Source organism: Oryctolagus cuniculus, chromosome 15, assembly GCF_051225735.1.
Source record: "Oryctolagus cuniculus isolate XC-2025 breed Fujian yellow rabbit chromosome 15, ASM5122573v1, whole genome shotgun sequence".
In the NCBI taxonomy this organism is placed as follows: Eukaryota; Metazoa; Chordata; class Mammalia; order Lagomorpha; family Leporidae; genus Oryctolagus; species Oryctolagus cuniculus.
Window position 1 is genome coordinate 28,713,325 of NC_142881.1, and position 27,951 is coordinate 28,741,275.

General features: G+C 63.2%; 2 protein-coding genes across 13 annotated transcripts; one reads left to right on the forward strand and one right to left on the reverse strand.

Moving 5' to 3' along the window:
* Positions 1 to 18,107, forward strand: PDZD7 (PDZ domain containing 7). 4 transcript variants are annotated; one of them, XM_051824103.3, is made up of 17 exons: positions 1 to 138; positions 732 to 1,117; positions 5,802 to 5,942; positions 6,168 to 6,342; positions 6,795 to 6,971; positions 7,064 to 7,211; positions 8,283 to 8,343; positions 8,692 to 9,087; positions 9,414 to 9,611; positions 10,991 to 11,041; positions 11,558 to 11,733; positions 14,378 to 14,469; positions 14,583 to 14,674; positions 14,819 to 14,890; positions 15,292 to 15,891; positions 16,157 to 16,257; positions 16,646 to 18,107. In XM_051824103.3, exons 2-17 carry the CDS (start codon positions 892 to 894, stop codon positions 17,033 to 17,035), a joined length of 3,096 nt encoding a protein of 1,031 aa, XP_051680063.1. In that variant the 5' UTR covers positions 1 to 138; positions 732 to 891; the 3' UTR covers positions 17,036 to 18,107. The 4 variants fall into 4 exon arrangements, 3 of the variants coding, with proteins under 3 accessions (XP_051680063.1, XP_089170595.1, XP_089170596.1); XR_007911088.3 differs by lacking the exons at positions 14,378 to 14,469; positions 14,583 to 14,674; positions 14,819 to 14,890; ... (1 more) ...; positions 16,157 to 16,257; positions 16,646 to 18,107 and adding an exon at positions 10,639 to 10,708 and having other exon boundaries at positions 11,558 to 11,644; XM_089314469.1 differs by lacking the exons at positions 1 to 138; positions 732 to 1,117; positions 5,802 to 5,942; ... (2 more) ...; positions 7,064 to 7,211; positions 8,283 to 8,343 and adding an exon at positions 10,639 to 10,708 and having other exon boundaries at positions 8,949 to 9,087.
* LZTS2 (leucine zipper tumor suppressor 2) lies at positions 17,601 to 27,901 on the reverse strand. 9 transcript variants are annotated; one of them, XM_051824115.3, is made up of 5 exons: positions 27,780 to 27,901; positions 21,381 to 21,830; positions 20,160 to 20,822; positions 19,491 to 19,766; positions 17,601 to 18,960 (listed from the first exon to the last, which is right to left on the reverse strand). In XM_051824115.3, the coding sequence occupies exons 2-5, from the start codon at positions 21,786 to 21,788 to the stop codon at positions 18,277 to 18,279; spliced, it is 2,031 nt and encodes a 676-aa protein (XP_051680075.1). In that variant the 5' UTR covers positions 21,789 to 21,830; positions 27,780 to 27,901; the 3' UTR covers positions 17,601 to 18,276. The 9 variants fall into 9 exon arrangements, with proteins under 9 accessions (XP_051680075.1, XP_089170598.1, XP_051680073.1 ...); XM_089314472.1 differs by having other exon boundaries at positions 19,491 to 19,739; positions 27,780 to 27,900; XM_051824113.3 differs by lacking the exon at positions 27,780 to 27,901 and adding an exon at positions 27,245 to 27,422.
* Positions 27,902 to 27,951: the final 50 nt, after the last annotated feature.

Below are 27,951 nucleotides of genomic sequence, written 5' to 3' on the forward strand. Positions count from 1 at the left end.
GGATGGAGTGATTGGCGTCCCCAGCAGCCAATGGAAGCCCATGACTTACAACGCGGCGGTGCGTGGGCGGGGTCCCCAGCAGCTACAGTCGCAGCGCCCGCGGGCGGGCGAAGCGGGCGGCCGCCCCCACGCCAGGAGGTGAGAGGGTCTGGCCCGACAATGGGGGGCCGGGAGGGCTGACCCCGGGGTGGGGTGATGCATTCTGGGCCCAGAGCTGCCCCGGGTTTTGCGCGGGATGTTGTGGGCTCTTAGCCATCGTGTCCTCCTGGAAGCGTGGGAGAGGCCCCCGAAACCTCTTCAGTCCAGGAGCGTCGTCCCCTGCTCCCGGAGCCTAGCAGTCTTTGGGGTCCTCGACCCCAGATGTCCCAGGGCCTTCGCTCGAAGCCCGGAGTCTGGTCCTCTACCCGCATACACAGCACAGGGCTGCGATGAACTGTCCTGACCCCTCGTGTGTGTACACCGCCCGAAGCTTCAGGGCCCCCGAAAATCCCATCCGCATTTTCAACCTCTGCTGAGGACTGGGGCGAGTGCGGATGGCTCAGCCGTGAGCTGGAGCCAGGAGTGAAAAAGAGGCTCCCACCTGCCTTGTGTTAATGGCTCTCATGGTGCCTGCCCAGCAGTCCTCTTGCCCGACGTGGGAGAACTGGGGGCCCAAGGCACGGGAGGGCGGGCGAGAAGGCAGTGAAGGCAGAATTCACATCCCTTCCTCCATGGCTGCTCTCCCTGCCCAGGCCTGAAGCACGCTCCTGAGAGGTGGTGCAGCAAGGGCTCCACCCCGCCGGGACCCCAGCCCTGCACAGAAGGCTCACAGAACCCAGAGCAGGCAGAGCCAGCCTCTCAGAGCTAGCAGGTTCCTTTGGATGTGTAGGGCGCCTCCGCAGCCCAGCGACCATGGCGCACGGGTTCGCAGTGGGCTTCAACCCACAGGGCCACGGAGACCTAAGCTCGGGCTCTTTGAGCTCCCTCTCCTCCCGTGGCCACCTGGGCAGCGACTCAGGCTCCACGGCAACGCGATACCTGCTGAGGAAGCAGCAGCGGCTGCTGAACGGGCCCCCCCGGGGAATCCGAGCCTGCTCGCCCATGGGCCGCGTCATCCTCATCAACTCCCCCATCGAAGGTGGGTGCGGGGCCCAGCCACTGGCCTGCCTTGGGGGGGACGGTGGTAAGGGACAGCAGGAACTAAACAGGAGGTGGAGCCAGTGCAGGGAAATGGACATCCCAGGGAAGGGAGGGAGGTCCTTGGGGACCCACACTCTCGCTCACCTCCTCTTGCCTCTCCTCCAGGCTGGTGTTTTGGGGCTCCAAGATTGCAGCAGGCTCAGATGTGAGGGACTAAGGGCACACGGGATGAGGAATGCGCCGTGTGTGCCAGCTCCCAAAGCAGCAAGGCAGGGCACTGGACTGGCCCCTTCCCGTGGACTTGATCTTTCTGTGTATCGTGTGTGTCTGCCTTTGGGGTTGGGGCAGGGTGGGGAAGGATCAGCCCACTGTGTGGCCAGCTCAGTGCTGGGCTGTGAGCACTCAGCGCCTCAGGTGCAGGAGGAGGGGACTGAGGGTACAGCAGCGAACACTCAGAAGACAGGGAACCACAAGGGGGCTGAAGGTCAGAGAAGGAGCCCCCGGGCCGGGTCTGAAGGAGGGGGAGACCTCGGTTTAGGGGTTGCCTGATGCCACTTCCTGACATGCCCAGTCTGTACCAGCCTTGCTTAGGCCCTGCAGGGGACCCCCCAGGGAGAAATGAGGCTCAGTCTCCCCCTTGCAGTCTTTGGCCGCGTGGCAGGTGGTGGGTGGAGGGGAAGGCAGGGAGCATGGCGGGGTGGGCAGCTGGGAGACAGTGGGGCTGCAGTGACAGATGTGAGGCGACGAAGAGCTGGGGAGCGCGACAGGACCTTGAATGCCAAGGGGAGGGGACCCCTGGGCCTGGGCTCTCTGTGAACAGGACCAGATAAACATCTCCAGCTCCTCTCCTCTTTCTTGGCCAACACGGCTCCCTGGCTGAATCCCAGACTGGCCTCCTCGGGCTCTGTTCCTCCCCTCTGACCCAGCTGGGCATCTCAGGCCCCCTCCCCAGGTGCTGGCAGGGGTGGGGCGTGTTGCTCCTCCTCCAGCAGTGGCCCAGTGCCCTCGCCCTGGCCACCCAGCACGCTGTGCCTCACACTCAGCTGAGCAGCAGGACCCCACTGAGGGGCAGCACTCACGGCCGGGAGCAGAAGTCCCCAGAGAACCCGGGGCCCGGGGGGGGGGGGCCTGCAGCACCTCCTTTGTCAGCCCATTCTAGTAAACTGTACCCCCCACCACACACACTGTGCCCACCTGTGATGCCAGGGCTGTTCATGCTGCCCCTCCAAAGACCTCCTCCAGAAACCCCCTGACCACTTTCTCCCCAGCCTTGCCCTGTGCCGCCGGGCAGCCAGGGCAGCAGCGTCTCCTAGCAGTCAAAGGACCACCTGGTCCCTACCCTGCCTCTGAGCCCAGAATCTTCCCCTCTTCCTGGGTACAAACATCCCCTGGCTCACCACAGCCTGCCCCATGTTGTCCTGTGGCTGAACAAAGTAGCTGAACAGGGGGACACTGCCACATCACCCCCCAGGAGGTTGCCAGACAAAATGCATTCTCTTTAACCTACCTCAGCCATTATTCCTTGTCTCCTTAGTTCATTCATTCATTCATTCATCAGTCCATTTAATAAAAAAATACTTATCGAATACCACGTGCTGTACAACATCCTGGGGACATACTGTGGGAAAAGATGCCAAAGTCCTACTGTGAATGAGCTTTAGTCTTGTAAAAGGATGCAGGCAATACACGAGAAATAATGAGAAAGGACGGAAAGAATTTGGAAGGAAATAATTCATGTGATGCCATAGAGTAATTTTTCTCAAACTTTTTTTTTTTTTGACAGGCAGAGTTAGACAGTGAGAAAGAGAGAGACAGAGAGAAAGGTTTTCCTTCCATTGGTTCACCCCCTAAATGGCCAGTACAGCCAACGCGCTGCACCTGCATTAGCAGGAAGCCAGGAGCCAGGTGCTTCTCCTGGTCTCCCATGAGGGTGCAGGGCCCAAGTGCCTGGGCCATCCTACTGCCTTCCCAGGCCACAGTAGGAGCTGGACTGGAAGAGGAGCAACCGGGAGAGAATCCAGTGCCCCAACCGGGACTAGAACCCGGGGTGCTGGCGCCGCAGGCAGAGGATTAGCCTAGTGAGCTGCGGCGCTGGCCTTTTTCTCAAACTTTAAAAAAAAAAAAAAAGATTTATTTATTTGAAAAGCAGAGCATCAGAGAGAGGAGGGAGAGAGCTTCATTTGCCTGATTCACTCCCCAAATACCTGCAGCAGCCAGTGCTGGGCCAGAATGAAGCCAGGAGCCAAGAACTCCATCCAGGTCTCCAACATGGGTGGCAGGGGCCCAGGCACCTGGGCCAATGTTTGCTGCTTTCCCAGGCACATGAGCAGGAAGTTGGATCAGAAGCAGAGCAGCCTGGACTCCAACTAGCACTCTGATATGGGAAGCCAGCGTGGCAGGTGGTGGCTTAACCTGCTGCACCCACTGCACCATGCCAGTCCCTGGTTCTCAAACTTAAAGTGAGTCAGAATTGGCTGGAGGGCTTCCTAAAAGACAGGCTGGGGCCAGTGATTAGCCTAAGACGCCCACATCCCACATCAGAGTGCCTAGGTTCGATTCCCAGCTCAGCTCCTGGCTCCAGCTTCCTGCTAATGCAGGCTCTGGTGGGCTGCAGTGGTGGCTCTCAAGTGATTGAGTCCCTGCCACCCAAATGGGAGACCTGGATCGAGTTCCTGGCTCCCGGTTTCTGCCTCAACCGAGGGACCACTGTTGTGGACATTTTGGGAGGCAGCCAGTATGTGGGAATGCTCTTTTTCTCTATCTCTCTGCCTTTCAAAAAAGAAGACCAATTGGTGGGCTCCCCCCAGAGCCTGATTCGGTCAGTCTGTAGTGAAGCCCAGGAATTCACATTTTGAATACACTCCCAGGAGATGCGGCTGCGCTGCAGGTGCAGGTGCCAGCTGGGAGAATTCCTGTGGTGGCCCCTGACTTGGGGGAGGGGAGGGCCTCTGGGAAAGTAGAATCTGAGCCAGGAGGGCAGCGAGGAAGGAGCTGGCCTCTGAAAGATCTGGGCAAGGGTGCCGCAGGCAGAGGGGACAGGGACAGGGCGTGGCTTGTATGAGGGACAGCAGGGATGCTGGGTGAGAATGGCCGGAGGTGAGGACAGAGGGGTGGGAAGAGGAGGCCCTGGAGGGCCTTACAGGGCACAAGAGGTGTTTGAGTCTTGCAGAGCAGGCGAAGGGGCAGGCGTGGATGTGCTCAGGCGGAAAGACATCATCTAGTGTGCCAGCTGACTCTGGCCACCCGGGGCAGGAGCGGGAGCAGGGACACAGTGAGCAGGTTGCTGTGGAGCGCCTGGAGGGTGGGGTTGGTGGCCCCAGCTAGGGCAGTACAGGCAGAGAAGGCGCCACCCTCGGAGGACCCAAGGTCCTAAGCTCACACCTCAGAGTGGCAGCCCCTGGGCCAGGGCCCTAGGAAGACCCAGAAGGGACTACGGAGAAAGAGGGCGGGGGGGCAGGGGGTCAAGGATCCGTGGCAGAGGCCGAGCAGGTCCCGAGATTCTGTAAAAGCAGTCGATGGGCAGCCGAACCTCCCCAGGGCTCCGACCTGCACCAGCCTTGCCCACGGGCTGCCCTGGGGATTTCTTTCGCAGCTGCCCTGGCCGTGCCCTGTAACCTGATTTCCCCCAGATCAAATGGAGGTGTGCTCGTGTGCATGCTGTGTGATTTCTCCCCCTGAGCCACCTCTAAAGTAAGTCTTGCCCAGGAAGAGACTTTCCCTGGGACCCCACGGACCCCCGAGTCTTGCTTGTCTCTGACCAGAAGGCCTCCCCAGGCCCGCCTCTGAACTTGCTCACTCCCTCCCCTCCTCTGGGCCTCACCCCCTCCCGGCCATGTCTCCCAAGAAGCCTGCTCTCACAGGTCCAGGCCCAAGGACCCCTCCCCTGACCGCCCTGCCCCGAGGGGAAGGCCCACTCGGCTCTGCAGCCCACTGCAGCGTGGCTGCGTCTCAGCTTCTCTCTCCACGTGGCCAGGTGTTTCCTAGAACCCTTACCTCCAGAATCACGCAGTCTAAGAGGTGAAAGAAGTCTCAGACTCCTTCCAGGAGGCCTCCGGCGGGCACTGGCCAGGTCTCAGCTTGCATGCCTCCAAAGATGAGCAGCTCACTATCTGTTCCAGAAAACTCATCCTGTGGTCCAACAGCTGAATGTTTTAGGATTTTCCTTCCGTCTCATTCCACTGTGTGGGCTGGTGCCAGGGTGGGCTCTGCCCCGTGGGTTATGCAGACAGAAGCATCTGATGCCCTCAGCGGGTGGCTCTTTGGCTATTTGAAAATGGAGCCAACAGTCATTTTTGTTGCACTAAGCTGAAGAGTGCAGACCCCTCTCTGCCCCACGCGGCAGAAATCTGAGCATCCTTCTCTGTCCCTGTGACTCTGAGTGCAGGGTTTTAGAAATGGGGGCATAGGAAGCTTATTAAGCACACATGCACACACACAGAGGGAGGGGGAGCCATGTTCCGGCTTGGGGCGTCCTGCTGCCTGCTGCTCTCACTCGCTTCCACAACCTCCTGGCCCATGGTTCCCCAAACCACCCGGGGGTACTCAGAAATAGACAGCACCCCCCCAGGGCCTGAGGTGCCTGCATCTCAGCCTTTGCAGGCCCTGAGCTGGGGAACCCAAGCAGGGCACATTGTGTGCCCAGAGGGAACATGGGCGTCATGCCTATGTCCTTGTCCCCACAGCTAACAGTGATGAGAGTGACATCATCCACGCGGTCCGGGTGGAGAAGAGTCCAGCAGGAAGACTGGGGTTCAGCGTGCGTGGGGGCTCTGAGCACGGCCTGGGCATCTTCGTCAGCAAAGTGGAGGAGGGGAGCAGCGCAGGTGAGCAGGCCCTGGGACGTGACCCTCAGCGCAGGCAGGGGCTACTGTAGTCAGGGGTGGGGAGGCAAATCCTCGGCTCTGGGGGCCTGGGATGGGCAGAATGGAGTGGGGACAGACCCCTACTCTAGCAGGGGGTGCTGGGAGCAGCTCCCCGGGGAGTCCATGCCATTGGGGACCCTTCTCCCAGGTGTCCCGTACCAGCTCTCCCCCTCTCCTCCTGTGCAGAGCGAGCCGGCCTGTGCGTGGGAGACAAGATCACCGAGGTGAACGGACTCAGCCTGGAGAGCACCACCATGGGCAGCGCTGTGAAGGTGCTGACGGGCAGCAGCCGCCTGCACATGATGGTGCGGCGCATGGGCCGAGTGCCAGGCATCAAGTTCTCCAAGGAGAAGACCACGTGGTGAGCAGCACCTGCCTGGCTAACTACCCCCACCCAGTCCACCCAGCACCGGCACCACACAAAACCCATTGGCAGGAGGGAGCCTGGCTCCTCCTGCTCTCTGGGCACCAGAAACACAGGAATGTTAGGCTTGTCCTGGAAATGAGGTCTGCCACTCTACCCCGGCCCACCCCCAAGCCGCTCTCCCAGACCAGTGGGCTGACAGCACCTGACCTGCAGGGGGCGCCGTAAGGATTAGAACTGAGCCCCAGCACCTTGTAGCTGCTCAAGAGAAAGGGGTGAGGGGTGCCGAGGACAGTTTCCAGATTCTTTGGAACCCTGAGGGGCTGCCGAAGGACCCCGGCCTGGGGAATCCCCCCAAAGGCACCCCCAGCCCCCCGCCCCGTGCACGGGAGGGGAGCTGGGCATGTGGCTGGGGGCCTCAGGCTGAGGGCCCCGCGCGGCCGTCCCAGGGTGGATGTGGCGAACCGGCGCCTGGTGGTAGAGAAGTGCGGCTCCACGCCGTCGGAAAGCGGCTCAGAGGGCGGCATGCGGCGCATCGTCCACCTGTACACCACCTCCGATGACTTCTGCCTGGGCTTCAACATCCGCGGCGGCAAGGAGTTTGGCCTGGGCATCTACGTGTCCAAGTGAGGTCGGGGGGGAGGGGGAAGCCCAGAGCTCGGCTGGGGCGACGGCGGGCAGGCTGGGACCCATCAGACGGGTGCCTGTCTGCCCCCAGGGTGGACCATGGTGGGCTGGCCGAGGAGAATGGCATCAAGGTGGGGGACCAGCTGCTGGCGGCCAACGGCGTGCAGTTTGACGACATCAGCCACAGCCAGGCTGTGGAGGCACTCAAGGGCCAGACGCATGTCATGCTGACTGTCAAGGTGGGCGGGGCTGTGGCATGGGAGGGGAGTGGTCAAACCAGGAGAAGAGCTGCCTGCACCACCCAAGCTCTAGCCCCACCCCTGTTCTGCAGACCCTGCTGCTTCCACAGCCACGCGAAAGGCACAGCAGGCCCCACTCTCACTCCCACTTTGCAACAGAGAAAAGGGAGGCAGAGCAATTCGTGGCCAGTTACTGGGCCTGGGCCCACTCCTGTTCGCAGTGGCCCGAGCAGGGTCCCTTCTGAGTAGGAGGGGCCTGCAGTCAAAGGAGCGAGTGTCCCACCAGAGGGGCTGTGGCAGGGGGCAGGGCCTGGTACTGGGTGTCCTCAGAGCTCAGGGCAAGGCTGGATTCCAGCAAAGGCGGCTGGCTTCATTATCCATGTGGGTCTCACACTTGCCTGTGAATTAGGCCTTTTCCTTCTGGCTGTGGAGGGAGGAGGTGAGGCCTGGCCCTCCCCTGGAGCCCACACCTGCCTCCTGCCCAGGCCTCCACCCACCTCGCCAGGCAGTGCCTCCTCCTCCACGAACTCCCAACACCTCCATTCCCCACCTCTCCCACATCCCATTTCCCCCTTTTCCTCCTCTCACATGGTCCGGAACATCCCTCCTTGCTCCCACTCAGCCCCTCATCCACTCGTTCCTCGGCATTTTTGAGCACCTGCTATGTGTTGGCCACCTGTGGCGCAGGGACAGTGAACAGGACAGACCAGGCCTCTGCTGCTGGGAGGTGGGGGTGAGGGGTAGACAGACAAACTGGATCTTCAGGCTGTGACAGATGCTATAAGGAAATTAACCGAGACGGGCTGGAGTCATTCACGAAAGTGCCTGTGGCCAGGGGCTCGGGGCAGGCCTCTCTGAGGAAGTGACACTCAAAGAACAAAAGGATCCGGCTGTGTGTCAAGATGAGCAAAGAATCCAGGCAGAAGTGGCAAGTGCAAAGGTCCTGAGGCACAGAGGCACTTGGTGTGTTCAGAAATGAAGTGGGTGGTGCAGCCTGAGCATGATGAGTTGAGGGTCTTAACGACTCCTGCCCCACCCCTCCCCACCCATACCCTCCCCACGCCCTCCCAGGACACAGGCCGGTATCCCGCCTACAAGGAGATGGTGTCTGAGTACTGCTGGCTGGACCGACGTGAGTGGCTCATGCCCCTGAGGGTGTCGGGAAAGGCCCGGGGCTGGACTCTCCAAAGACAGAAAGGGCAGGACCTCCCCACAGCTCAGAGCTGCTCTGGCTCCTGGCTGAGGAGCTGCAGATCCAATCCAGGCCCCTTCAGCCCTGGACTCCCAGAGGGGCAGAGGCAGCAGGGACTGGCCTGAGGTCTCGCAGCACGGTGGCGGCAGGGCTGCGGCACAGCCGGCGGTTCCCACCTGGGCTGCTGCCTGACCTTTGGCCCTCCCAGCCTAGGGGTGGGCTGCAAGCCTGGCAGGGCCCTGAAGCCACCGGGCCAGCCCCCAGCATCCCTGCCTCCCCTCCCTGCAGTGAGCAACGGGACGCTGCAGCAGCTGTCGGCGGCCTCGGAGAGCAGCTCCAGCGTGTCCTCCTACGCCTCCAGTGCCCCCTACAGCCCGGGCTCCCTGCCCTCGGACCACAGGGATGTCTGCCTGGGGCTCGGGGAGCTGGGCAGCCAAGGTCCAGGCTGGGGGCGGGCGGACACGGCCATGCAGACGGAGCCGGAGGCGGGGGCCCGCATGGAGACCTGGTGCAGTGTGCGGCCCACAGTCGTCCTCAGAGACACGGCCATCCGCGCCGACGGACCCCTGCCCGCCCGCCGCCTGGACTCTGCGCTCTCAGAGTCCCCCAAGACTGCTCTGCTGCTGGCCCTCAGCAGGCCCCGGCCCCCCATCACACGCTCCCAGAGCCACCTGACCTTGTGGGGTATGTGGTGGGGCAGCGGTTGCCAGCCTCACACCCTGTCCTGGGCCCCAAACCAACCCTAACCCCAGTGCTTCCGCACTGGACTTTCTAGGTGTCCTGCGCGCGCGCACACACACACACACACACACACACACTCCTGACCTTGCTGTAGCCCTGTGGGGGTGGAGTTGGAAGAGGAACCCCGTGCCCACTGCCTGCACCGCTTCAGATCCTGTCTGCCCTCTGCTCTCCCTAGTCTCCCTAGTCTCCCCACCCCGCACCCCTGCCCCTCGTCCTCCCCTTCCGCCCACCCCTCCAGCCCCCCGGGTGCTCCCTCGTGTCTGCAGAGGAGAAGAAGCAGCGGAAGAAGGAGAAGCCGGGGTCCCCTGGGGAGAAGGGTGCCCTGCAGCGCTCCAAGACACTGATGAACCTCTTCTTCAAGGGAGGGCGGCAGGGGCGGCCGGCAGGGGATGGGCACAGAGAGGCCTGGACGCTGGACGGCGGGAGCCCGGCCAAAGCCCGCCCGCACCTGGACCTGGACAAAGGTGTGTGCGGGCTGCATGGGACAGCTGTGGCAGCCAGCAGCTCTGGGTTGAAATTCCGCACTGCCCCCTGTCAGTCACCACTCCACCCTCCGTGGGAGCCTCAGTCTCCTTGTGTGTGGAATGGGAGCAGCACTGCCTGTTTGTTTAGCAGTGGTGGGAAGTGAGTGCATGCGTGTGTGCGTGTGGGTTGCTCTGAGCTTTGTCTGGCACAGGCAGTGAGAAGGCGCTCAGCAAATGCAGGGCCGCTGCTGTGGCTCCCGGCTCCCCATGGCACACAGAGGGAAACTGAGTCACAGCACAGTGAGGAAGTGTGAGGGCCAGGCACGGAGCCCTGTGTTCGCTGGGGCGGCGCTGGGTGGGCGGTGAGGGGGGTGTGCACTTTTCTAGGGCACCAGACGTCACCCCCCTGGCCAGACTCCGCAGGCCCTGCTGAGTTCTAGAACCATCCTTGAGCAAGGCCATTCTAGATTATTAAGGCCCTGGGCAGAAGGGCCTATCCCGGCATATGCGTGGATCAGGGGCTTCCTAACAGCTCTCACAGGAATCTCTAGTGAGTGGCAGAGGCTGAGAGTGGGTAAGTTCCTTGGAGGTGCGTGAGGCAGAAGCTCAACTCAAACACACGTTAAGTAGGCTGGGTATAGCTTTGCACCGAGACACCTGTCCCCTGCCTGGCCATGCCCTGGGCTTGGAGAAAAGGGGGCCTCCCCCGATAGGGGATGGGGGCGCTGTTGCTGGCCTGGCTGGGGTCACCTGTGCTGAGCAAGTCGCTGCGATGGAGCAGACAGGCGGGTGCTCTCTGGCCTCCTCTGGCCTGCATGGAGGACATGGGTGGAAGGCGGGGGCTGTGTCCCCAGGGGAAAGCCAGAGTGCCATTTCCCAGATCGGGTGGGCACCAGAGGCTGAGGAGCCGGCCCTGCCCTACCTGGGCTGGATGCTCCGAGGCTCCAGATGCTGGACCCACAGGCTAGACAGATGCGTCCAGCGGGGGCTCCACAGCCCCTCCCTCATGCGCCCTCTCTCCCCACAGCTCCCAGGGCCCTGCTCCCTCCCAGCTGTCCTCCCTCTCTGGTTCCTCTTTCCCACTCTGTCCCCTGAAGGTAGGTAACTCTACCCCTGAGCCTCTTCCCTCTGGAATTTGCTTCCAAATGAAACCCCGCAGGCAGAGCCTGGACTGGACCCTCTCTTGACCCAAAGCGCTTTGACCCCATTGCCCGTGAACGAAGTCGCTGGCCTGAGCTCATGACCTTCAAGCCCCTGTGGCCAGGCCCCCATCTCCCTGCCCTGTCTGCTCCGTTCCAGCAAGTCCAGTCCGAATGCCCAGACTCCACCTTCCACACTGGGGCCTGAGGCCTGCAGCTGAGCCTGTCTCTTCTCCACAGCAGGCAGCGTGGGGCCCGTGCAGAAGTTCGTCACCTGGAGACTGAGACGCGGTAATTCACACATCACTTCCCCCAGGCCTGGCGTGCAGCAGCGTGGCAGCCGAGGGTGCATGTCGGGGGCCTGTGGACTAAACTCAGTTGGGGTCCACGTAGGGGACCAGGCAGGTAGATGCTTTTGGCAGTAGCTCAAAGAATTGCACTAAGCTCAGGAAAGATAGCGCTGTAGATGACTATTGGGGTGAACTTGGGGGCTTCTGTTGGGACTCTCCAAGACGGGTTTTGGTAGCCTGCGTTAGGACTCCAGTGGGGCACAGATGGTGCATTTTTAGGGGGCGTGGGGGCCCTGGACTAAGACTGTGTTCAGGAATAGCCTGGTATGGGGTGGGTGTCAGGCAGTGGGAGGTGGGGATTGGCACACCACTGGTGGGTGGGTTGCTGTGGAAGACCATGCTGGGAGCAGATGGGCTGGCCTGGGATCCCATCCACTGACCCTCCATGGGGAGGCTTCTGCCCTCCCCTCGACGGGGTCTGACTCCTACATCACGGCCGTTTGTTCCTGCCTCACAGATCGGGACAGGGGCCGGGCCCTGCTCTCTGCCAGGTCCAGGAGCCCCTCCAGCCAGCTGCCCAATGTAGACGAGCAGGTGCAGGCCTGGGAGAGCCGACGGCCTCTCATCCAGGACCTGGCCCGGAGGCTGCTGACTGATGACGAGGTGCTGGCTGTCACCCGCCACTGCTCCCGGGTAAGCCCCCAGTGCATCCCCAGCCCCCTGCTCATGGGCACTGTAACCCAGCCCCTCACCTGTTCAGGCCACTGACCAGTCTCTGGGCTCGATGATGGGAGACCAGGGGTCGGTAAAAGCTGCAGCAACTTCTCTCTCTCTCTCTTACACACATGCACAGACACACACACATACACACACATGTAATAACTAGAACCAAATACCCACAGTGACAAATCATGGGATTTCTGTGAAGGAAAAGAGTATGAGAAAATAACCCAGAAAGTGCACTTGCAGTGGTGTAGTCTGGGAAGACCTCCCTGAGGAGGTGATATTTAAGGAGAGGTGTGAAGAAGCGGGAGTGGGAAGAGAAAGTCCAGCAGTCATGTGCCTGCAGCCTCTATAAGCCCCAAGCCCTGTCCCCATGCCTCCTGCTCTTGGGTCAGCCAGCAAGCCTGGCCTCCTGCAGCCCCCAAACCTACACTCTTGTCCTCTGTCCCTTCCACTTCGAACAAAACCAGAAGACCCCAGGGTAGGTCAGATTTGGAGGAGACCCTGTGGTCTGATCCCTGGGAGGCAGCAGAGCGGTGGCTCACCCCTCCCTGCTCCCGTGCCCCGTGCCAGGCTCCCCAGGAGAGCACGCATTGGTGTGTGTCCTGTGCAGGGCGAGCCCAGGGGGTTCAGGAAATCATTTATGCTGGTTCCCCACCCCTTAGCTTGCTGGGGGCGAGGCTGTGTTTGCATCTGTGTGTGTGGCTGGTGCACGTGTGCATCCTTGCATAGTCATCTATACTTAGGTGGGGTCATCCATGAATCCCTTTACCAAGGTCCCGTGCACAGCAGAGCAGCAGATGGGTGCATGCTGGCGGGCAGCTAAAGTCTTTTGGGCCAAAGGAAGTGGAGCACTAACTGTGGCAGCGGTGGGGACCGCCCTCCTGTGAGCCTGCAACTCTGGGATCTGGCCACTTGGTGGGGCTCTGTGTCTGTTTCTTTAGCGGCGCCTCTCTGGATCCTCCACAATCCCCACCCCTCCCCCGGGTGGTCAGGGCCACTTCTTACTGTGTCCCTCTATCAACTGCAGGGCTCTACACACCGCCTCGACGTGACCCGGGCCCCGTCCACACCCAGGCATGAGGCCCTGTAGGGTGGAGCACTGGCCGAGTGATTAGTCAGACCCCAGGCTGAAATCCCCAGGCCACCCTCTCTCCCTCTCTGAACCTTTTCCACATGGCCTCCAGACCCAGGATTGTAAACTGCCTCCGTGGTCACTGCACACGCCAGCTGCTCACTGTCATGTTCAAGGCCCTGCCTGGTTTCACCTCCCACCCACTAATCAGCTTGGTCTTCCCGCTGCCACCTCTGAGGCTCGCTCAGGCCGTGAGCTGCATGATTTGACAGGGTGCTGGTCACTCGGGAGTCATAGCTCATGCAGCCCTACATGGCTCCCATGGCCAAGTTAAGCCCCCCATCCACGAGTCACTCCACGCCACCCCAGAGCACTTTCCTCCCATGCTGTTCCCTGCGTCTCTAAGTGCCGGCGTGATACCCACTCTGCCCCTCCCCGTCTGAGACTCCCTCACCCCCATTACCGGGGGTTTATAGCTCACTGGGGGTACGTGGCTCATCTTCCCTTCACTTCCACCACAGACAGGGTCTTCATCACCATGTGGGCTGCCCCTCCCCCAGTACAGGGCCTGGCCCTTGGGGGCTGCCCGTGCAGGTGTGTGCACACGTGTGGCTGGGTCTACACAGTGTGTGCAGGTGGGACTTCAAAGAGATCATGGCACAATCAATTTGAAATCTAGGCCATTTGTTCATAATACCCGTTTTCCATGAATTTGTGAAGGCTCTCTTATATCCCTAGACAGAAGGGGTGTAGTGTGTGTGTGTGTGTGTGTGTGAGACAGAGAGAGAGAGAGAGAGTCCCATTTGTGTCTTATTCATTTTCAGGTATTTATGAATAACAGGCTGTCTCCACCAGGGCATACTGTGTCTGTCTATGCCCATAGGTGTTCTGTGTTGGGGGGGGTGGGTCCCTGAATCAGGCTCCCTCTCGCCACGAGAGGGCAGTGTGCTGCCCAAGGAGGGTGGCTGTCCCTTTATTTGGTTCCCCCCAGTCAGCTGGGTGTGGCTAGTGGTGCCCCGCAGGGCCAGGCAGAGGGGCTTCCACCCCCAGGGTACTGACTGGAGAGCCTCCCCTTCCTCAAAGTTTCTATCACAGCCAAGAACAGAGCCTAATGCAGGGGTCCGCGTATAGCCATGGGCAGGGACAGCCAGGCTCAGCCAGGAGCTCGGCTCCAGCTCCTTCCTTCTGCCTGCCGGTGGGGGCGGGAGGAGCAGCCGCTCCCTGCACATCCTTTTCCGGCAGCAGCTGGACTCCTCAAGTTCCAGGCCCTGCAGACACTTCCTTATCTGTGTGGCTTTGAGCAAAGTCCTCCTCCCTTCTGAGTCCCTGTTTCCTCCTCAGGGAGATGGGGGTAGTTAATGTCATCTCAGGACAGTGGATAAGTGAGAGACCCCATGGAAAAGGCTGAGCCAAGTGCCTGTCTGTCCCCAGGCTGTTCTGGTTGTTACTATTTATGGCCGTGACAGCCTTCGGTGTGGAGGGCCAGAGGGCTCCCAGGACCCCAGACTGCCCGCCGACCTGTGGCGCCTCTCTCCACAGTACGTGCACGAGGGTGGTGTGGAGGACCTGGTGAGGCCCCTGCTGGCCATCCTGGACAGGCCTGAGAAGCTGCTGCTGCTGAGAGACATCAGGTAGGGTGGCCCAGGGACCAGGAGGGGGTCCCTGGCGCCTCCCCAGGGCTGAAAGCTCCCTGGCACCTCCAGGACTGAGCCCCTGCCCACCGCCATCTCTCATCCTGCCCCAGGAGTGTGGTGGCGCCCGCGGACCTGGGCCGCTTCGACAGCGTGGTGATGCCCGTGGAGCTAGAGGCCTTTGAGGCCCTCCAGGGCCGGGCAGGTCAGCAGCTGGGCCAAGACCCCGCGGGCCCGCGCCGGGGTAGGGCTGGGAGCCCAGGGCGCGACGGGCATGGAGGCTCGCCGAGCTCTGTCGTGGGTGTCCCTCAGGGAGCCTTGCCTCTGACCTGTCCCTCCCTCCCACCAGTGCGGCCTCCTCCTTTGCGACCAGCACGGCAGGACACGCCGCCCAAGCGTCACCTCATCACCCCTGTGCCTGGTCAGTGAGTCTCAGGGCCCAGGGAGGGGCTCCCTGGGAGCCTGGGAGGGACGCCCCCCCCCCCAGTACAAGCCCTCGACCACCTGTGCCATCACTCACTTGGTTGAGGGTTTCAGCCCCACTTGCATTTGAAATCAAGCCTCATTCTGCGCAATAATCTCCAGGAAAGTATGGCTTTGGGGTGCTAGTCGTATTTTGTGCTAGGCGTGTTCAAATAGAACGCTGTTCAAATAGAACGCTAACAATTCCAAGAGAAGATAACAAAATACTATTATAATAGAACATGTGTGTCGGCGTCCGGGCCCAACCCAGGCCTCCCCCCCATAGCTCCCACCCCTCACCAGCCCAGGCCAGGCTGGGAGGAGGGGCGGGGCAGCCTGACCTTGGCCCTCTCCCCCCAGACAGCCGCGGGGGCTTCTACCTACTGCCTGTGAATGGCTGCTCCTCGGAGGACGAGGACAGGGATCTGAGGGACAGGCTGGGGGGCCTCAAGGTCTCCCTGAGTGCCTCTGCCCCCCGCCACCCGCACGACGGGATCCCCCCGCTCCAAGACGTGCCAGTAGATGCCTTTGCGCCCTGCCGCAGTGCCTGCACGCCCCCTCCCCAGCCACCCCCCGTCGCTCCCCGGCCCCCGCGGCCTAACTGGCTACTGACAGAACCCTCGAACCGAGAGGACCCTCGGCAGAGCCAGAGCCAGAGCCAGGACCGGGCCCAGAGCCGCAGCCGCAGCCGCAGCCGGGGTCGTGGCAAGTCCCCTGGACGCAGACGCTCCCCTTCCCCAGCGCCCATCCCCGCCCTTCATGCGGCCAATGGGTGCTACCACAAGCCGCGGAGGGCCAGGCCCCCTCTGCCCCGACCTCTGCAGGAGCAGTTGACCAGGGCAGGGGCCAGGCAGGGGCCTGCGGAGAACGGGGCTGGGAGGACGCCCCAGGAGGCAGCCCTGGAGGCCCCCAGCGAGGAGCTGAGGACTGTCACACTGTCCAAGACCAAGCAGTCCTTGGGTGAGTCTCCGGGGGAACCAGGCTGGCATGGGGACTCCCGGGCTTGGCTTTGGAGGGTTGTGGCTTAAGGGTGCTGGGCGCAGGAAGAGAAGCTGGGGTGCCGAGGTATAGGTGACAGGGTGTGAGCCGTGACTGGGGAAGTGCGTGGAGACCTGAGTGGGAACAGAAGCTGGGATTTGGGAGAGGTCTGGGGCCCTGGATTTGGGGAGGGAATCCTAGGTTCCTCCTGAGAACTCTGGGTTTCGGGGTGTTTCTCCCTCACCAGGCATCAGCATTTCGGGGGGCATCGAGTCCAAGGTGCAGCCCATGGTGAAGATAGAGAAGATCTTCCCTGGGGGGGCCGCCTTCCTCAGTGGGGCCTTGCAGGTGGGTGGAGGCCACCGGGCCACTCCCTGGGCGCAGAGCTGAATTCTGGCAGAGTGGAGGCTGCTCCACACTCAGCTTGTAAACCTGGTGGTTTAAAGCTGGTTGGGGGGCACAGGGGTCAAGCACTGGGATGATCGGTCCCCTCATGCTCCCTGGACCTAAAGATGGCCCATCCTGTTCTGCCCAGAGCCCCAAGGGACAAAGGGCCATTGTCTGTGCCCCACCCTGCCCCCAACAGCTCTGGGCACAAAAGTCCCATTGTCCATCCCCTGTACCCAGATGGGGGAGGAGTGTCCTGGCTGGTGGAGGTGAGAGGGCACTGCTTTCGGGTTGGGGGCAGGGAGGAGGTGAGGAGAGGAGGAGACTGATTCTCCCACCTCCCACCCAGGCTGGCTTCGAGCTGGTGGCAGTGGACGGGGAGAGCCTGGAGCAGGTGACCCACCAGCGAGCAGTGGACACCATCCGCCGGGCTTACCGAAACAAGGCTCGCGAGCCCATGGAGCTGGTGGTCAGGGTCCCCGGGCCTGGCCCTCTGTCCTCACCCCGTGACTCCGCTGTCACTGATGGCCGCCTTCCCGTCAACCGCTCCCCTGCCCACCTACCTCTTGATACTATTCAGGTCCTCTCCCCTGGCTCTCAGGACTCCTGGACCACCTCCACTGTGGCTGACCTGCCCCGGCGGCAGACTCCCAGCCCAGTGCCCCCCCCAGTCCTCCAGCCTCCTGCCACTAACACTAACCAGGCCTCTCCCCACGTACCCCGCCACCCTTCACACTGACCTGATCTTCCCTGGGCTCAAGTCCTCTGCTGCCTCCCATACTTCTCCTGAGAACCTCGCTGCCACTCAGGAACCTCCCCTCCGGCCCCACCTGCCTCCCCAGGGCTGTACATTGGTGGCTCTGATCTTTGCACCCCTCCCCTCCATTCCCCTCCCACTTGTCTGTAAGGCTCCCTCCTTTCCAGATAAGCCTGGTGTCCATGGAGAGTGCTAGTGGGCAGCCTGTGCCAGCTGCGCGCTGTTCCCCAGCCTCCCAGAGACCAAGTCCCGTGGGCAGGCACTTTCTCCTAACACCCCCACTGTTGATTCTGCACACTCTGAGGGGTGTGGGCTTGCAAAGGGGCCTTCCAGGGCTTCCCATCCCCAAGCAGCGCCAGTGCCTCAAACCCTGAGACCACGTCATGTTGTGAGCCACTAGGACCCCCCACTCTGCACTGGATCTGTCCTTCCTCCTATACCCTGTCTCCCTAGAAGAGCTCTCTGTGGGGAGGGGAACACCCAGGAGACAGATGGGGTCAGGGTCACACAACCTCCCCCAGCGTGTATGCACTTGACCAGCTCGTTCTTTTTTTAAAAACAAAAAAGGTTTTTAATTTTTTCTTTGGGTTTGTACAAATTTACAGTGTGAAAAATATACACTTGAAAACGAGGCCATAAACCTGGGTGTTGGGAGGGACTGCTTGGTCACAAACACAAATAAACAAGACATTTCTGAGTTCTTCCTTTGGTCTGACTTCAGCCCCTCACCTGAGGAGGGGGCAGCAGGGCTGGAGCCTGGGGAGCGGATCCCGGTCCCAGCCCCAGCCCCCAGCCCAGGCAGGGTAGGGGCAGGCACATCTGGAGCAGCTGGCGCCATCTGGCTTTCTCTGGCTTTGGGGTGGGGGAAGAATGTGGAGATGAGGGGCCCCTTCCCCTCTGAGCTCTCCTGGCTGGAGTGGGCTGGTGGGCATCTGGGCTGGATGGTGTTGGCAGTGGCACTGACAGCAACTGGGGAGTGACACAGATATAGTGAATGGGGGCTCTGGGTGACAGTGAACACAGCGACCCTCGAGGGGCCTGACCTTGCTCCTCCACATCACACGGCAACCCGAGTTCTCGCAGAGGCCCAGGGGCTGAGATCCCAGGGAAACGAGTGGCCCCGGGGTCCTCTGACCCGGGGATGCTCAGTGGGTCCCGGGGCCCGAGCGATCTGTGGCTGCTGCCCCTGGGCAGAGCTCCCTGCGGAGCGAGACGCCCCGGCCCTAGATCTCGGTGGCCGTGATCTCCTCCAGGCAGATGCAGGGGGCCGGCTCGGCCAGGCCCAGGTCCGCCAGCTCCCGGGCCTCCAACTCCAGGCTGAGCTGCTGCAGCTCCTGCTCCAGCTGCCGGTTGCGCCGGCACATCTGGATGTAGTTGTGCTGCAGCTGCTTCTGGTAGCGGATCACCTGCTCCTTCTCCGCCTGCCAGGCCAGCCGCTCCCCGTCGAAGCTGTCCCGCTGCTCCTCGCCACGTCGCCGCTCCCGCTGCAGCTCCGCCCGCAGCCGCTCCACCTGTGCCCGCAGGCTGCCCCCCACCCCGGCTGCCGCCCGCTGCACCTTGGCCTCGTCACTCTCAGCCAGGAGGAAGGGGTCAGCGGCGGCAGGGGGCGCAGGGGGCTCCCGGAGCCCAGCTGCCTCGGCGTCCAGCTGCCCGGCCTTCTCGCGCAGCCGCTCGGCTTCCTTGCGGTGCCGCTGAAGCTCCTGGGAACAGGTCTCCAACTCCAGCTCTCGTGCCCGGGCTGCCTCCTGCAGGCCCCGTGCCCGGCCCTCACTGACCCGCAGCGCCGCCCGGGCCTCCCGCAGGGCCACCCGCAGGGCCACCAGCTCGCTGCCCTTCTGCACCAGCTCTGCCTGAGACTCCTTCAGTTGCTGCTTCAGCAGGGAGATCTCGCCCGACTTCTGGCACACCTAGGGTGGGAGGGGTCAGGACAGACGGGAGTTCCTGGGTGACGACGTGCTGGCCGCTGCACGAGGGAGGGTCCCACTGTGACCCCCATTTTACAGATGGAGACACCGACATCAAGCTGCTGCAGCGGACTGCACACTCCAATCTTATTCCTGTCTTTAAGGCATCAGAAAGACCTGGCGGAAGCAGCACCGAGCCCAGGGCCTGGGCAGCAGCGGGTCTTGCAGGGTGGGAGTGGTTGGGGCACTCCGGTGTCTTGGTTAAGAGTGCAGACGATTAGAGCCACACTACCTGGGCTCCACGTTTGGCTCTGCTACTGCTAGGTGTGAACTGGGCCCCAGTCTCCTTATCTACACAGTGGGGAGGTAAACAGTACCAACCTCACAGGCAAGGTGGCAGAGCTGGGGCGCCACTGGCTATGTGGGCACTAGCCCAGGGAGGAGACCCAAGGGACTCCCACCCAGAAAGGGACTCAGTGGGCTCCTCATTTCACAGCAAGGAAGGGGAGGCCCTCCGGGGGTGGCCGGCTCACCTCCCACTTGGTCTCCTCGAGCCGCGGGCCGAGCTCCCGCTGTTCCCGCTCGAAGGTGGCGCAGCGCCGCTCCAGCTGCTCGCGCTCCTGCAGCAGCTGCGCGAAGTCATCCTGCAACTGCCGCTTCTCCTGCTGCAGCTGGAACACCTGCAGCTGCAGCAGCTGCTGCGCCCGCTGTGCCCGCTGGGCCGCCTGCTGCGCCTGCGCCTCCCGCTCCCACGGCCGTGGCCGCTGCCTCTCCTCCAGCACCTGTGCGGGAGAGGGCAGACCTGGGTCCTGGCAGGTCCCCCAACGGTGGGTGAGCGCCGGCCCTCCTGGCTCCAGGGGCCCACTGCCCTGGCTTCTGGGAGGGGAGGTGCCACCGAACCAAAGCGATCACAACAGCGGTAGCAATGACTTCTATGCCAATAGAGACGAGCACCACATAAGAGCTCGCACTTAAACAGCGCTCGGGAGGTGCCAGGCGCCGCTCTAGGCAATCTGTGCTCTTGCCTTCCTCACCTCTGAGTTACCCCCAGGGCCAGAAAGATTCCCCTTCATAGGGAGGCTGAGGCTCAGGAAGGTTAAGGACCCACGTTGCCAAGAAGTGCTCCTGGATTCCCAGGGCCTCTGGCCATGCGGTGCAGTCTCCCCCCGCCCGCAGGCCCCCCGTTCTGCCGCTGACCACACCTGGCACACGGTGGCCTCGCCCTCGTCCAGACTGTCCCGCAGCTGCTGCAGCTCCGCCTCCCGGTCACGCAGCTTTCCTTCCAGAACACAGTGCAGCAGGGCCTCGTCTGACGGGGGTGGGGGCGGTGGGGGCGGCGGGGAGCGCTCCCCGCAGGAGCTGCTGTCAGGGGAGGCCCGGGCCCCGCTGCCCAGGAGGCCCCCAGCCACGCGGCCCCCCAGGGATCCTGTGCTCTTGCTGGAGGAGGACCGGCCGCTGTCCGAGTGGGAGGGCCCAGTGGGGGCCCCTCGGGCTGGCCCAGGCAGTGGCCCCCGAGCAGGGCCGTGGGAGGACAGGTGTCCGCCAGGGGAGCTGGCAGCAGGCTCAGCGCCCCCAGTGCTGTAGGTGGGCAGGCTGGACAGGGAGTTTCGGCCAGAGTCAGACAACGTTCCCGACGGGCAGCCACTGGCCCAGCCGCTCAGGGCCAGGGGTTTGTCGGCAGCCGAGGAGGAAGAGGAGGAGGAGGAGGAGGAAGCAGGGCCACCAAACAGCTGTGTCAGGCTGCCCTGGCTCCCGGACAGCCCGGTGGCCCGCGGCCCCAGGAAGCCAGGCAGGGCCGGAGCGCCTCGAGGTTTGGGCAGCACGGGCTTGAAGGCTGTCGGGCGGATCAGGATCTTCTCCATGTTCTGAAAAGAAGTGCCGAGTGGCCTGGGGATGAGCTGCCCATGCTGCCAAGTCCCCCTTGCAGCTGTCTGACCCCCCACCCCGTGCAGTCCCAACAATCGCTACCACTGCCAAGTGCCTCCCGAGCGGCCGCTCGACGCCAAGCGACTAGGAAGGTCTCGCTCTCATCACCACCGACCACTGCCCGGGCCACAGCTGCCTTCTGCCAGCATCCCCACGTTCCACGCGGGAAACGGAGGTGCCGCATGGTTAAGGCCTTGCGCAAATCTCACGGGGAGTTAGTTGTCTGACAGTCATCCAAGCAACCAACACGTACCCAGCACCTGCTAGGCGCTGGCCCCATGCTCAGCACTGTCTGAGTCACTTCTCCTAACAACCCTACGAGGCCAACCTGCGGCTCGGACCTTACAGAGACAGAAATGGAGGCCCTGACTTCCTTAAAGTCCCACAGCAAATCGAGGCAGGGCTGGGCTGGCGAAGCTGGAGCCCACGCTCTCCTCTACACAGGCTTCTGGATCCCCACCTCCCCTCAGGGCCCCAAGGAAGGGGCTGGTCCTCACCTTCTCCAACTTTCCCGAGACAGGGATGAGCTTGGGTGGGGGGCCACGGAGGTGGGCACTGCGCGCCTGCTGACCTCGGGCATCCTCCACGTCGCTGCTCGGGCTGGGGGGTGACTCTGTCCGGAAGTCCTCATTGATGTAGGTGAAGCTGGCGCCGGGCACAGTCTTCCTGGGGGGCACAGCTGGGCACAGTGGCTCCTGTGCCTCGTAGCTACCCCGCAGCAGCCCATCCTGCTGGCGGAAGAAGGTGGGCCCCGGAGGGCCATGGTGGCGGGAAGGAGCAGGTCCGCCGGGGCAGGGCCGGCCGGAGATGAGGCTGCTCACACTGCCCATGGCTGGAGCTTGTGTGGCAGTGGCGGCCTCAGGAGCGGGCTCCAGCGGCACTGGCAGAGTGTGCACGATGGCCATGGCGGTGGAGGCTCGGGCCTGGCCAGGGGCCTCCAGGACAACCTGTGAGCAGGGCACTGATATCAGAATTCCAGCATCCTATACCCTAGCTGGAGCCATGGCTCAGTAGGCTAATCTTCTGCCTTGCGGCGCCGGCACACCGGGTTCTAGTCCTGGTCAGGGCACCGGATTCTGTCCCGGTTGCCCCTCTTCCAGGCCAGCTCTCTGCTGTGGCCTGGGAGTGCAGTGGAGGATGGCCCAAGTGCTTGGGCCCTGCACCCCATGGGAGACCAGGAGAAGCACCTGGCTCCTGCCTTCGGATAGGCGCAGTGCGCCGGCCGTGGTGGCCATTGGAGGGTAAACCAACGGCAAGGGAAGACCTTTCTCTCTGTCTCTCTCTCACTGTCCACTCTGCCTGTCAAAACAAAACAAAACAAAAAGAATCCCAGCATCCTATACCCTCTCCCTATACAAGGCCTTGAGTCCCTGTGCTGTCCCCTGATCCAGGCCAAACGCCTTCCTGACATGAGTAACAACGCCCTGACCCCCCCCCCCCCCCAAGGCTCCTCTTCCAAGTACTGGCACGAATCTCATTTCTCTCTGGGCCCCAGACCACTGCTCCCTGGTCTGCACAGGGCCACCAGGCAGAGATGAAGGGATCGGAAGCCTGCACAGGGCCACCTGGCAGTGGAGGCCCAGACCCAGACCTGCAGCCCCACGGAGACCAGGACTCAGGTTAGGCAAGAAGCCCTCTCTCCCAGCACCTGGCCCAGGTCCCCAGTCTCCTGGGACAGGTGGCCTCGTTACAGGGCAGTTTGGGCAGCGACAACCTCAAGGACACCACCAGCAACTCAGACAATAATTAGGGAACAAAGAGCCAAGGCCAAGCAGCGCCCCACCTCCCCCTATTGGGCCTCAGTTTCTCCCAGACAGAGAGGCGGCAAGGGTGGAGCTGGCCAAACAGGCAGTCCACAGCTCTCAGGGCACACACACCTGCCTCCTGGAGGTGATGCAGGCACTTGCTTATTTCTATGACAACCCCTACCCTCTCCATACCCAGTCAGGGTGTGACATGGGGCCTAAAGGAGCCTTCATGGGCGCTGCCCGACTCCAACCTCTATCAGAAGCTTCCAGCTTCCGCCATCTCCAGAGAAACCCCGATGGAGGCGGAAGCCCCACCATCACTTCTGGCAGCTGCTCCAAGACCTCACCACCTCCCCGGGCTCTGCTCCTTCCTGGAAGGGGAGAGCAAGCCTCCCTGGGGAACTCCCTCCGGTCCCGAGGCCGCAGAGCACCAGGGCTCTGGCATCTGCCGAAATCATCATGCAGAACGTGCAGGCCAAGGAGGCGGACAGAAAACTTCCTGGGAGTAGGAATGTGTGCGTGTACAGGTCTTCATGGCCGCCTTTATGCCCAGGGGCAGCAGAGTGAGCACTGCGTGCCAGGAATAATGCGTGTGAAAACATGAGTGTGTGTTTGGACATGTTCAATACATACACCCGTCTAGGTGTGAACTAACGTGTGAACCTCACACGTATGCGTGTGTAATTAAGGGTCACCATGCAAGTACGCAGGAGTGATAAATGCACAGCTAACAGGTGAGTGTGCTGAGATGCTGAAGAGGAACCCAGGACATGGGTTCCCCCCCGCGAACTCCTGTGTGTGCACAGCAGGCCGGCCAGAGCCGGGTTACCCGCAGAGAAGGCTCTGAGGGCAGGCATGTCGGGCACCGGGGAGTGGGAGGGAACCCGCCAGTTTTCACTCTGGAGTGTGGGGAGAGGGGGAACCACCTTTGTCCGAGCTGTTCCCCTTCTTTCTTGCTTGTGTTCCATCGAGTGCGTCCCTTTCCTCTCTACCCAAGTGAAAAGACACCAAGAACCAGGTCGGTGTCAGTCCAGACTGCCAGAGGAGCTGCTGGGAGCAATGGTGGGCCTGGCTGCAGGGCTGGGGCCTGACAGCACCCCAAGCTCCAGCCCTGGGCGACGCGGGCACCCAGCAGCCTCCTCCTCCCTCTGCAGGGCCACGTAAGGCACGGACAGGACGGGGGAAGGGGCTGCTAAGGGGGCCATGCGGGCTGGCATTTCTGTCCGCATTTCTCCTATTCAGGGAGCACAGAGAAAAGTGAAAACTGAAGGAAGGCGATGGGCCCACTCGGAGAAAGAGCCAAAGGCCGAGACAAAGGCTCAGGGAGGCGCGGGGGTCAGGCGGCCAAGGAAGCCAGGCAGGCCGGCCCATGGCGCCAGGCCCCGGAACCGCAAGGGGCCAAGGCCCCCCAGACCCAGAGCGACGAAAGCCGGCCAGCCAGGCCCAGCCAGTAGGACTCCCGCTCTCAGAGCCCGACTGAGAAGGAGGGGCAAGCCGAGGCTCCATTTTGAGAAATGCGCCGTGGCTGTGGGCAAAGGGAACCCCTCGCTCTCCCGAGTAATCGCCGCGGTGGGCAGGACGGAGGGCTGAGGGCTGGGGCTCAGCCAGGGCCAGCGACGGCTCTGGCCGCGCTCCGAGCTCGCGCAGACCTGTTTTGGGGGCTGAGGAGTTCGGGAAAGTCGCCCTCCCACCTCAACTCCAAGAACAGTCACGCAGGCTCAAGTCTGGGATCCGAGTTCCCATTCCGAGGCAGGAAGCCGGGACCCCTCCCCCCGCCCACCCCCACTCAGCCGACGACCCCCCCCCCACCACCAGCACGGCGGCCGCCGAACGCCGCCTCCCCTCCCGACGCCGCCGCACAGAAGTTGGGGGCGACCCCGGGTCTCCTCCCGGCCCCGGCCTCCCCCTCACCTCCGCCGCGCTGCTCCATGCTCAGCCCCGGGCCGCCCCAAGCGCTCCACAGGCGCGCCGCCCGGCTCCGGCCCGCGCGCGGCCACTCGGAGCGGCCCGACCCGGCCGGGCCCCGCCTCCGCCTCGGCGGCGCCCCCGGCCCGGGCCAGTCCCCTCCCGGCCCGAGTGGGCGGCGCGGCGCGGGGCGGCGCGGGGGAGGGGTCCGAGGGGCGTCCCCGCCCCGGGGCGCGGACACGCGCAGGCACCCCACGTCACGCGTGTCTGCTGGGGCGCACGCAGGGGCTGCGCGGCGGCGAGCGGGACCCCTCCCGCCGAGTCTCGGTGACTGCGTGTCGGACGGCTCGGTCGGCTGTGGATTCGGCGGGCGGGTCACCCCCTACCAGAGCCGGGCCCCGGGGCCAGCGGCAGCTGGTCATTGTTCGAGCACAAAGGGCCAAGGCGCGGCGCGGCGGCCCCTCCCCCTCGCTTCTCTAATCGAAGCCCGCCCCAGACACTCTCCAGCTTCAGAGTCCAGAGCGGGAAGCCGAGGGTCAGCTGCCCGCCGCTCCTCGGCTGCCGGGGCCCTGCGCCCCAGCACTAGTCGGGGGCCGCGGCCAGGTCCCTGCCTGGCCCACCCCACAGCGGGCTGGAGGCGGTACACGAGGATCTGCGGAGGCGGCGCCACCTGGCGGTCGGTTCTCAGAGCACATCTACTCGCCCCCCCGACCCAGGGGGGTCTTCTCCCACTCCACAGCCCGTGCCCGCGGACGCCAGCCCAGGCCTGCCCTTGGCGCTGCTCTGGACTCCCCAACTTTCCCTTGGAGTCGCTGGCTAAGAGAAGGGTCATTGCCCGGGGAAGGGCGGCTTCTGGCCTCCCCAGTGGAAAGGCACAGCCCAAGCCTACACCAGCTTCCCACCAGACAACATTCCACGGTCTCCTCAGGGTCACGCATATGCTCACCCTCTTGGAAACAACATCTTAACACCCACACGACCTTTCCCACATTCAGTCTCGGGCAGCCGCAATCGCAGAGCCTCATCCGTCACGTGGTCCCCCAGGCCTCCTTCCATCCACTCCCGGGCCAGCTCCCGCGCAGCCCCGCGTCACACCGGTTGTGCACAAGTCTTTCACAACAACTCGCAGGCCCTCGCACCTCCCAGCATCTTTCACATGCTGACAGCCTCGCAGTACTCACAAACAGCTTCTCACGCTGCACACCGTGTTTTGCATGCACTCTATCACACAGACCTTTCCTTAGGGGTCTCTGTGACCTGGCCAGGTCAGCTGATGCCCGCTGGCCTTGGCGAGGACGGCCTCCCTCGCCCAGACGGCAGCCCTCCCCCGCAGGGCCAAGGCCAGCCAGAGCTGGGCTCTGCCCCAGGAAGGAGCATCCCCCCCTTCCAGGCCACAGCCCTGGCCTGCGCTCAGCTCTATTTTTAGCTCGATGGGTTGTTTTTCTTTCTTTTTCCCTGGAAAGGGAAACATAGCCCAGCCAACCTCAGGCTCACCCCAGACCCTCAGCTTCGCAAAAACAGACTGAGCCCCTTCCCCAGTGGAGAGCCCCTTCCTCTGGTCGTGCCCTGATCCCGGCCTCCTGGGGCACTCAGAGCCGCCTCCCCTTGCTGGCAGCGCGCCCGGAGGCTCAGGCAGCAGCTGGGATCAGCATGGTGGAGTGCTGGGGGGTGGGGGCGGGGAGCGAGGCACCAGCCCGGCTCCCTCGGCTCCTGGGGGAGGGCTGCTCTCCTGCCTACAACTTGAGGGTAGGGGCAGGCCCACTTGGGTACTGAGGGGTCGTTTAGGCTCAGGGCGGCAGTGAGGGGGGCGCCCACTCTGGCATGGATGGGTTTTCGCCTCCTACACCGGGAGGAGGAGCTCCCGGTTCTGCAAGGGGCGGAGGTGGCTGTAGGAAGGGGACTGGCAGGCACCGGGGCAGCTGCTCCCCGGGCTGCGACAGGGGTTGGGGCAGCTGTCCACTGCCATTGAGGGCCTCTCCCATACATTTTGGACACCAAGAATGTCGGGGAGAAAGGCGGGAGGAATCCAAGGAACCCTACCCACCCTAGCCCATCCATCTCCAGCCCTTCTATGCCACCCCGGCTCCAGGGGCCGGTGTGCTCCCCATTCTGGGAGAGGGCTTAGCACGGCTCCTGCGGAGAAAGGAACTCAGCCCCCGTGGGTCCCAGCAAACGCCCTGGGAAGGGGAGGAGGTCCCCTCCTGGTGGCGGCGTTGGGGGACACAGCCCACTGGTTTGCGGAGCAATCACGTGCTCCGTCCCTGTTTACGTCTTAGCCTTCACCTGCAGGCGGCCGGGAAGCAGCAGCGTCCGGATGCGTCCCACCCGGCCCGCCCCCGTCGGCGGTTATGGGACAGCCCCTCTCCCCAACCCCACCCCCCGGCCTAAACAGCGGGGCGCCCTGCTGGCTGGGGGTCCGCGCGGGCCGGTGGCGCTGCCCCTGGACTGCAAGGGTAACCCACGGGCGCGTCCTGTCCGAGTGCACGTGTGTGCGTGTGTCCCAGGTGCGTGCGTGGGGAGCCGTCCGTGTGAGTTCCCGTGTTGCTTCCCTGCTCAGACTCGTCGCCTGCGCCCCAGAGAGTGGGAACCCCCCCTTCCTCAGCCCAACCCCCAGCTTTCCTAGCCGCGGAAAGTTCGCTCCGGAGCGGCGGCGTGCGGAAGGCGGGAGTTCCTGCACCTCCGCCGCGCCACCACTCACCCAGCGTCACCTGCGCCGCCGCTCTAGCTCCGGTTGGGTTCCTGCCCCAGCGCGTCCACCTCCTCGTCGCGAGAACGCCGGCTTCCCCGCCCGCTCCGGCTCCGGGCTCCGGGCTCCGGGCTCCGGGCTCCGGGTTCCGGACGCCGGACGCCGGGAGCCCGCCTGGCCGGACCCGGTGGAGCAGGGCGGGGCGGGCCGGCTGAGGCCGCGCCCCCCACCCAGGGAGGGGAGTGGTCTGCCCAGCACCCCCTCAACATTAGACCCAAAACAGTACCCAGCCCCACAGTAGCTAGCCCATGGCTGCTAAGCCTACTGCCGTTGGCTTTCTACCTGGGCAAGGGGCCTCTAGCATGTGACCAAGACCTGTGTTACCTGGGTGCCCTAAACTGGCTATGGGGCTTGACTCTGCCACCCGCCCCTGCTCCCTGGGAGGCCGGCCCCGCCCACTCTCAGACCACCACCACCCCAGAGGGAAAACCCCTGGGAAGCAAAGAGAACTCGGTTTCACCAAAGCAGCGCCCCCCCCCCCCCCAACACACACACACCTCAGCTTGGAGCTGCACCACCCACTTCCCTGGAGTCGCTGTCTGGCTAGGTGAGCAGCCTGCCAGTTCTGGCCCCCACAGGCCATGGCTCTGCTTCCCTTAGGCTCATAAAGTCCCACCCACAGGCACAAACAGGAAGTTGGCCTGTATTGCAGGGAGGCACCAAGGACTC

Bases quoted from the DNA above. Each gene is read 5' to 3' on its own strand.
- PDZD7 (XM_051824103.3), top strand. From the start codon at position 892: ATGGCGCACGGGTTCGCAGTGGGCTTCAACCCACAGGGCCACGGAGAC. The intron at 1,118-5,801 runs GTGGGTGCGGGG...TTGTCCCCACAG, and splicing joins CATCAACTCCCCCATCGAAG to CTAACAGTGATGAGAGTGAC. The intron at 5,943-6,167 runs GTGAGCAGGCCC...CCTCCTGTGCAG, and splicing joins GGAGGAGGGGAGCAGCGCAG to AGCGAGCCGGCCTGTGCGTG.
- LZTS2 (XM_051824115.3), bottom strand. From the start codon at position 21,788: ATGGCCATCGTGCACACTCTGCCAGTGCCGCTGGAGCCCGCTCCTGAG. The intron at 20,823-21,380 runs GTGAGGACCAGC...ACTTCTTTTCAG, and splicing joins TCTCGGGAAAGTTGGAGAAG to AACATGGAGAAGATCCTGAT. The intron at 19,767-20,159 runs GTGTGGTCAGCG...GGGACCTGCCAG, and splicing joins GCGAGGCCACCGTGTGCCAG to GACCCAGGTCTGCCCTCTCC.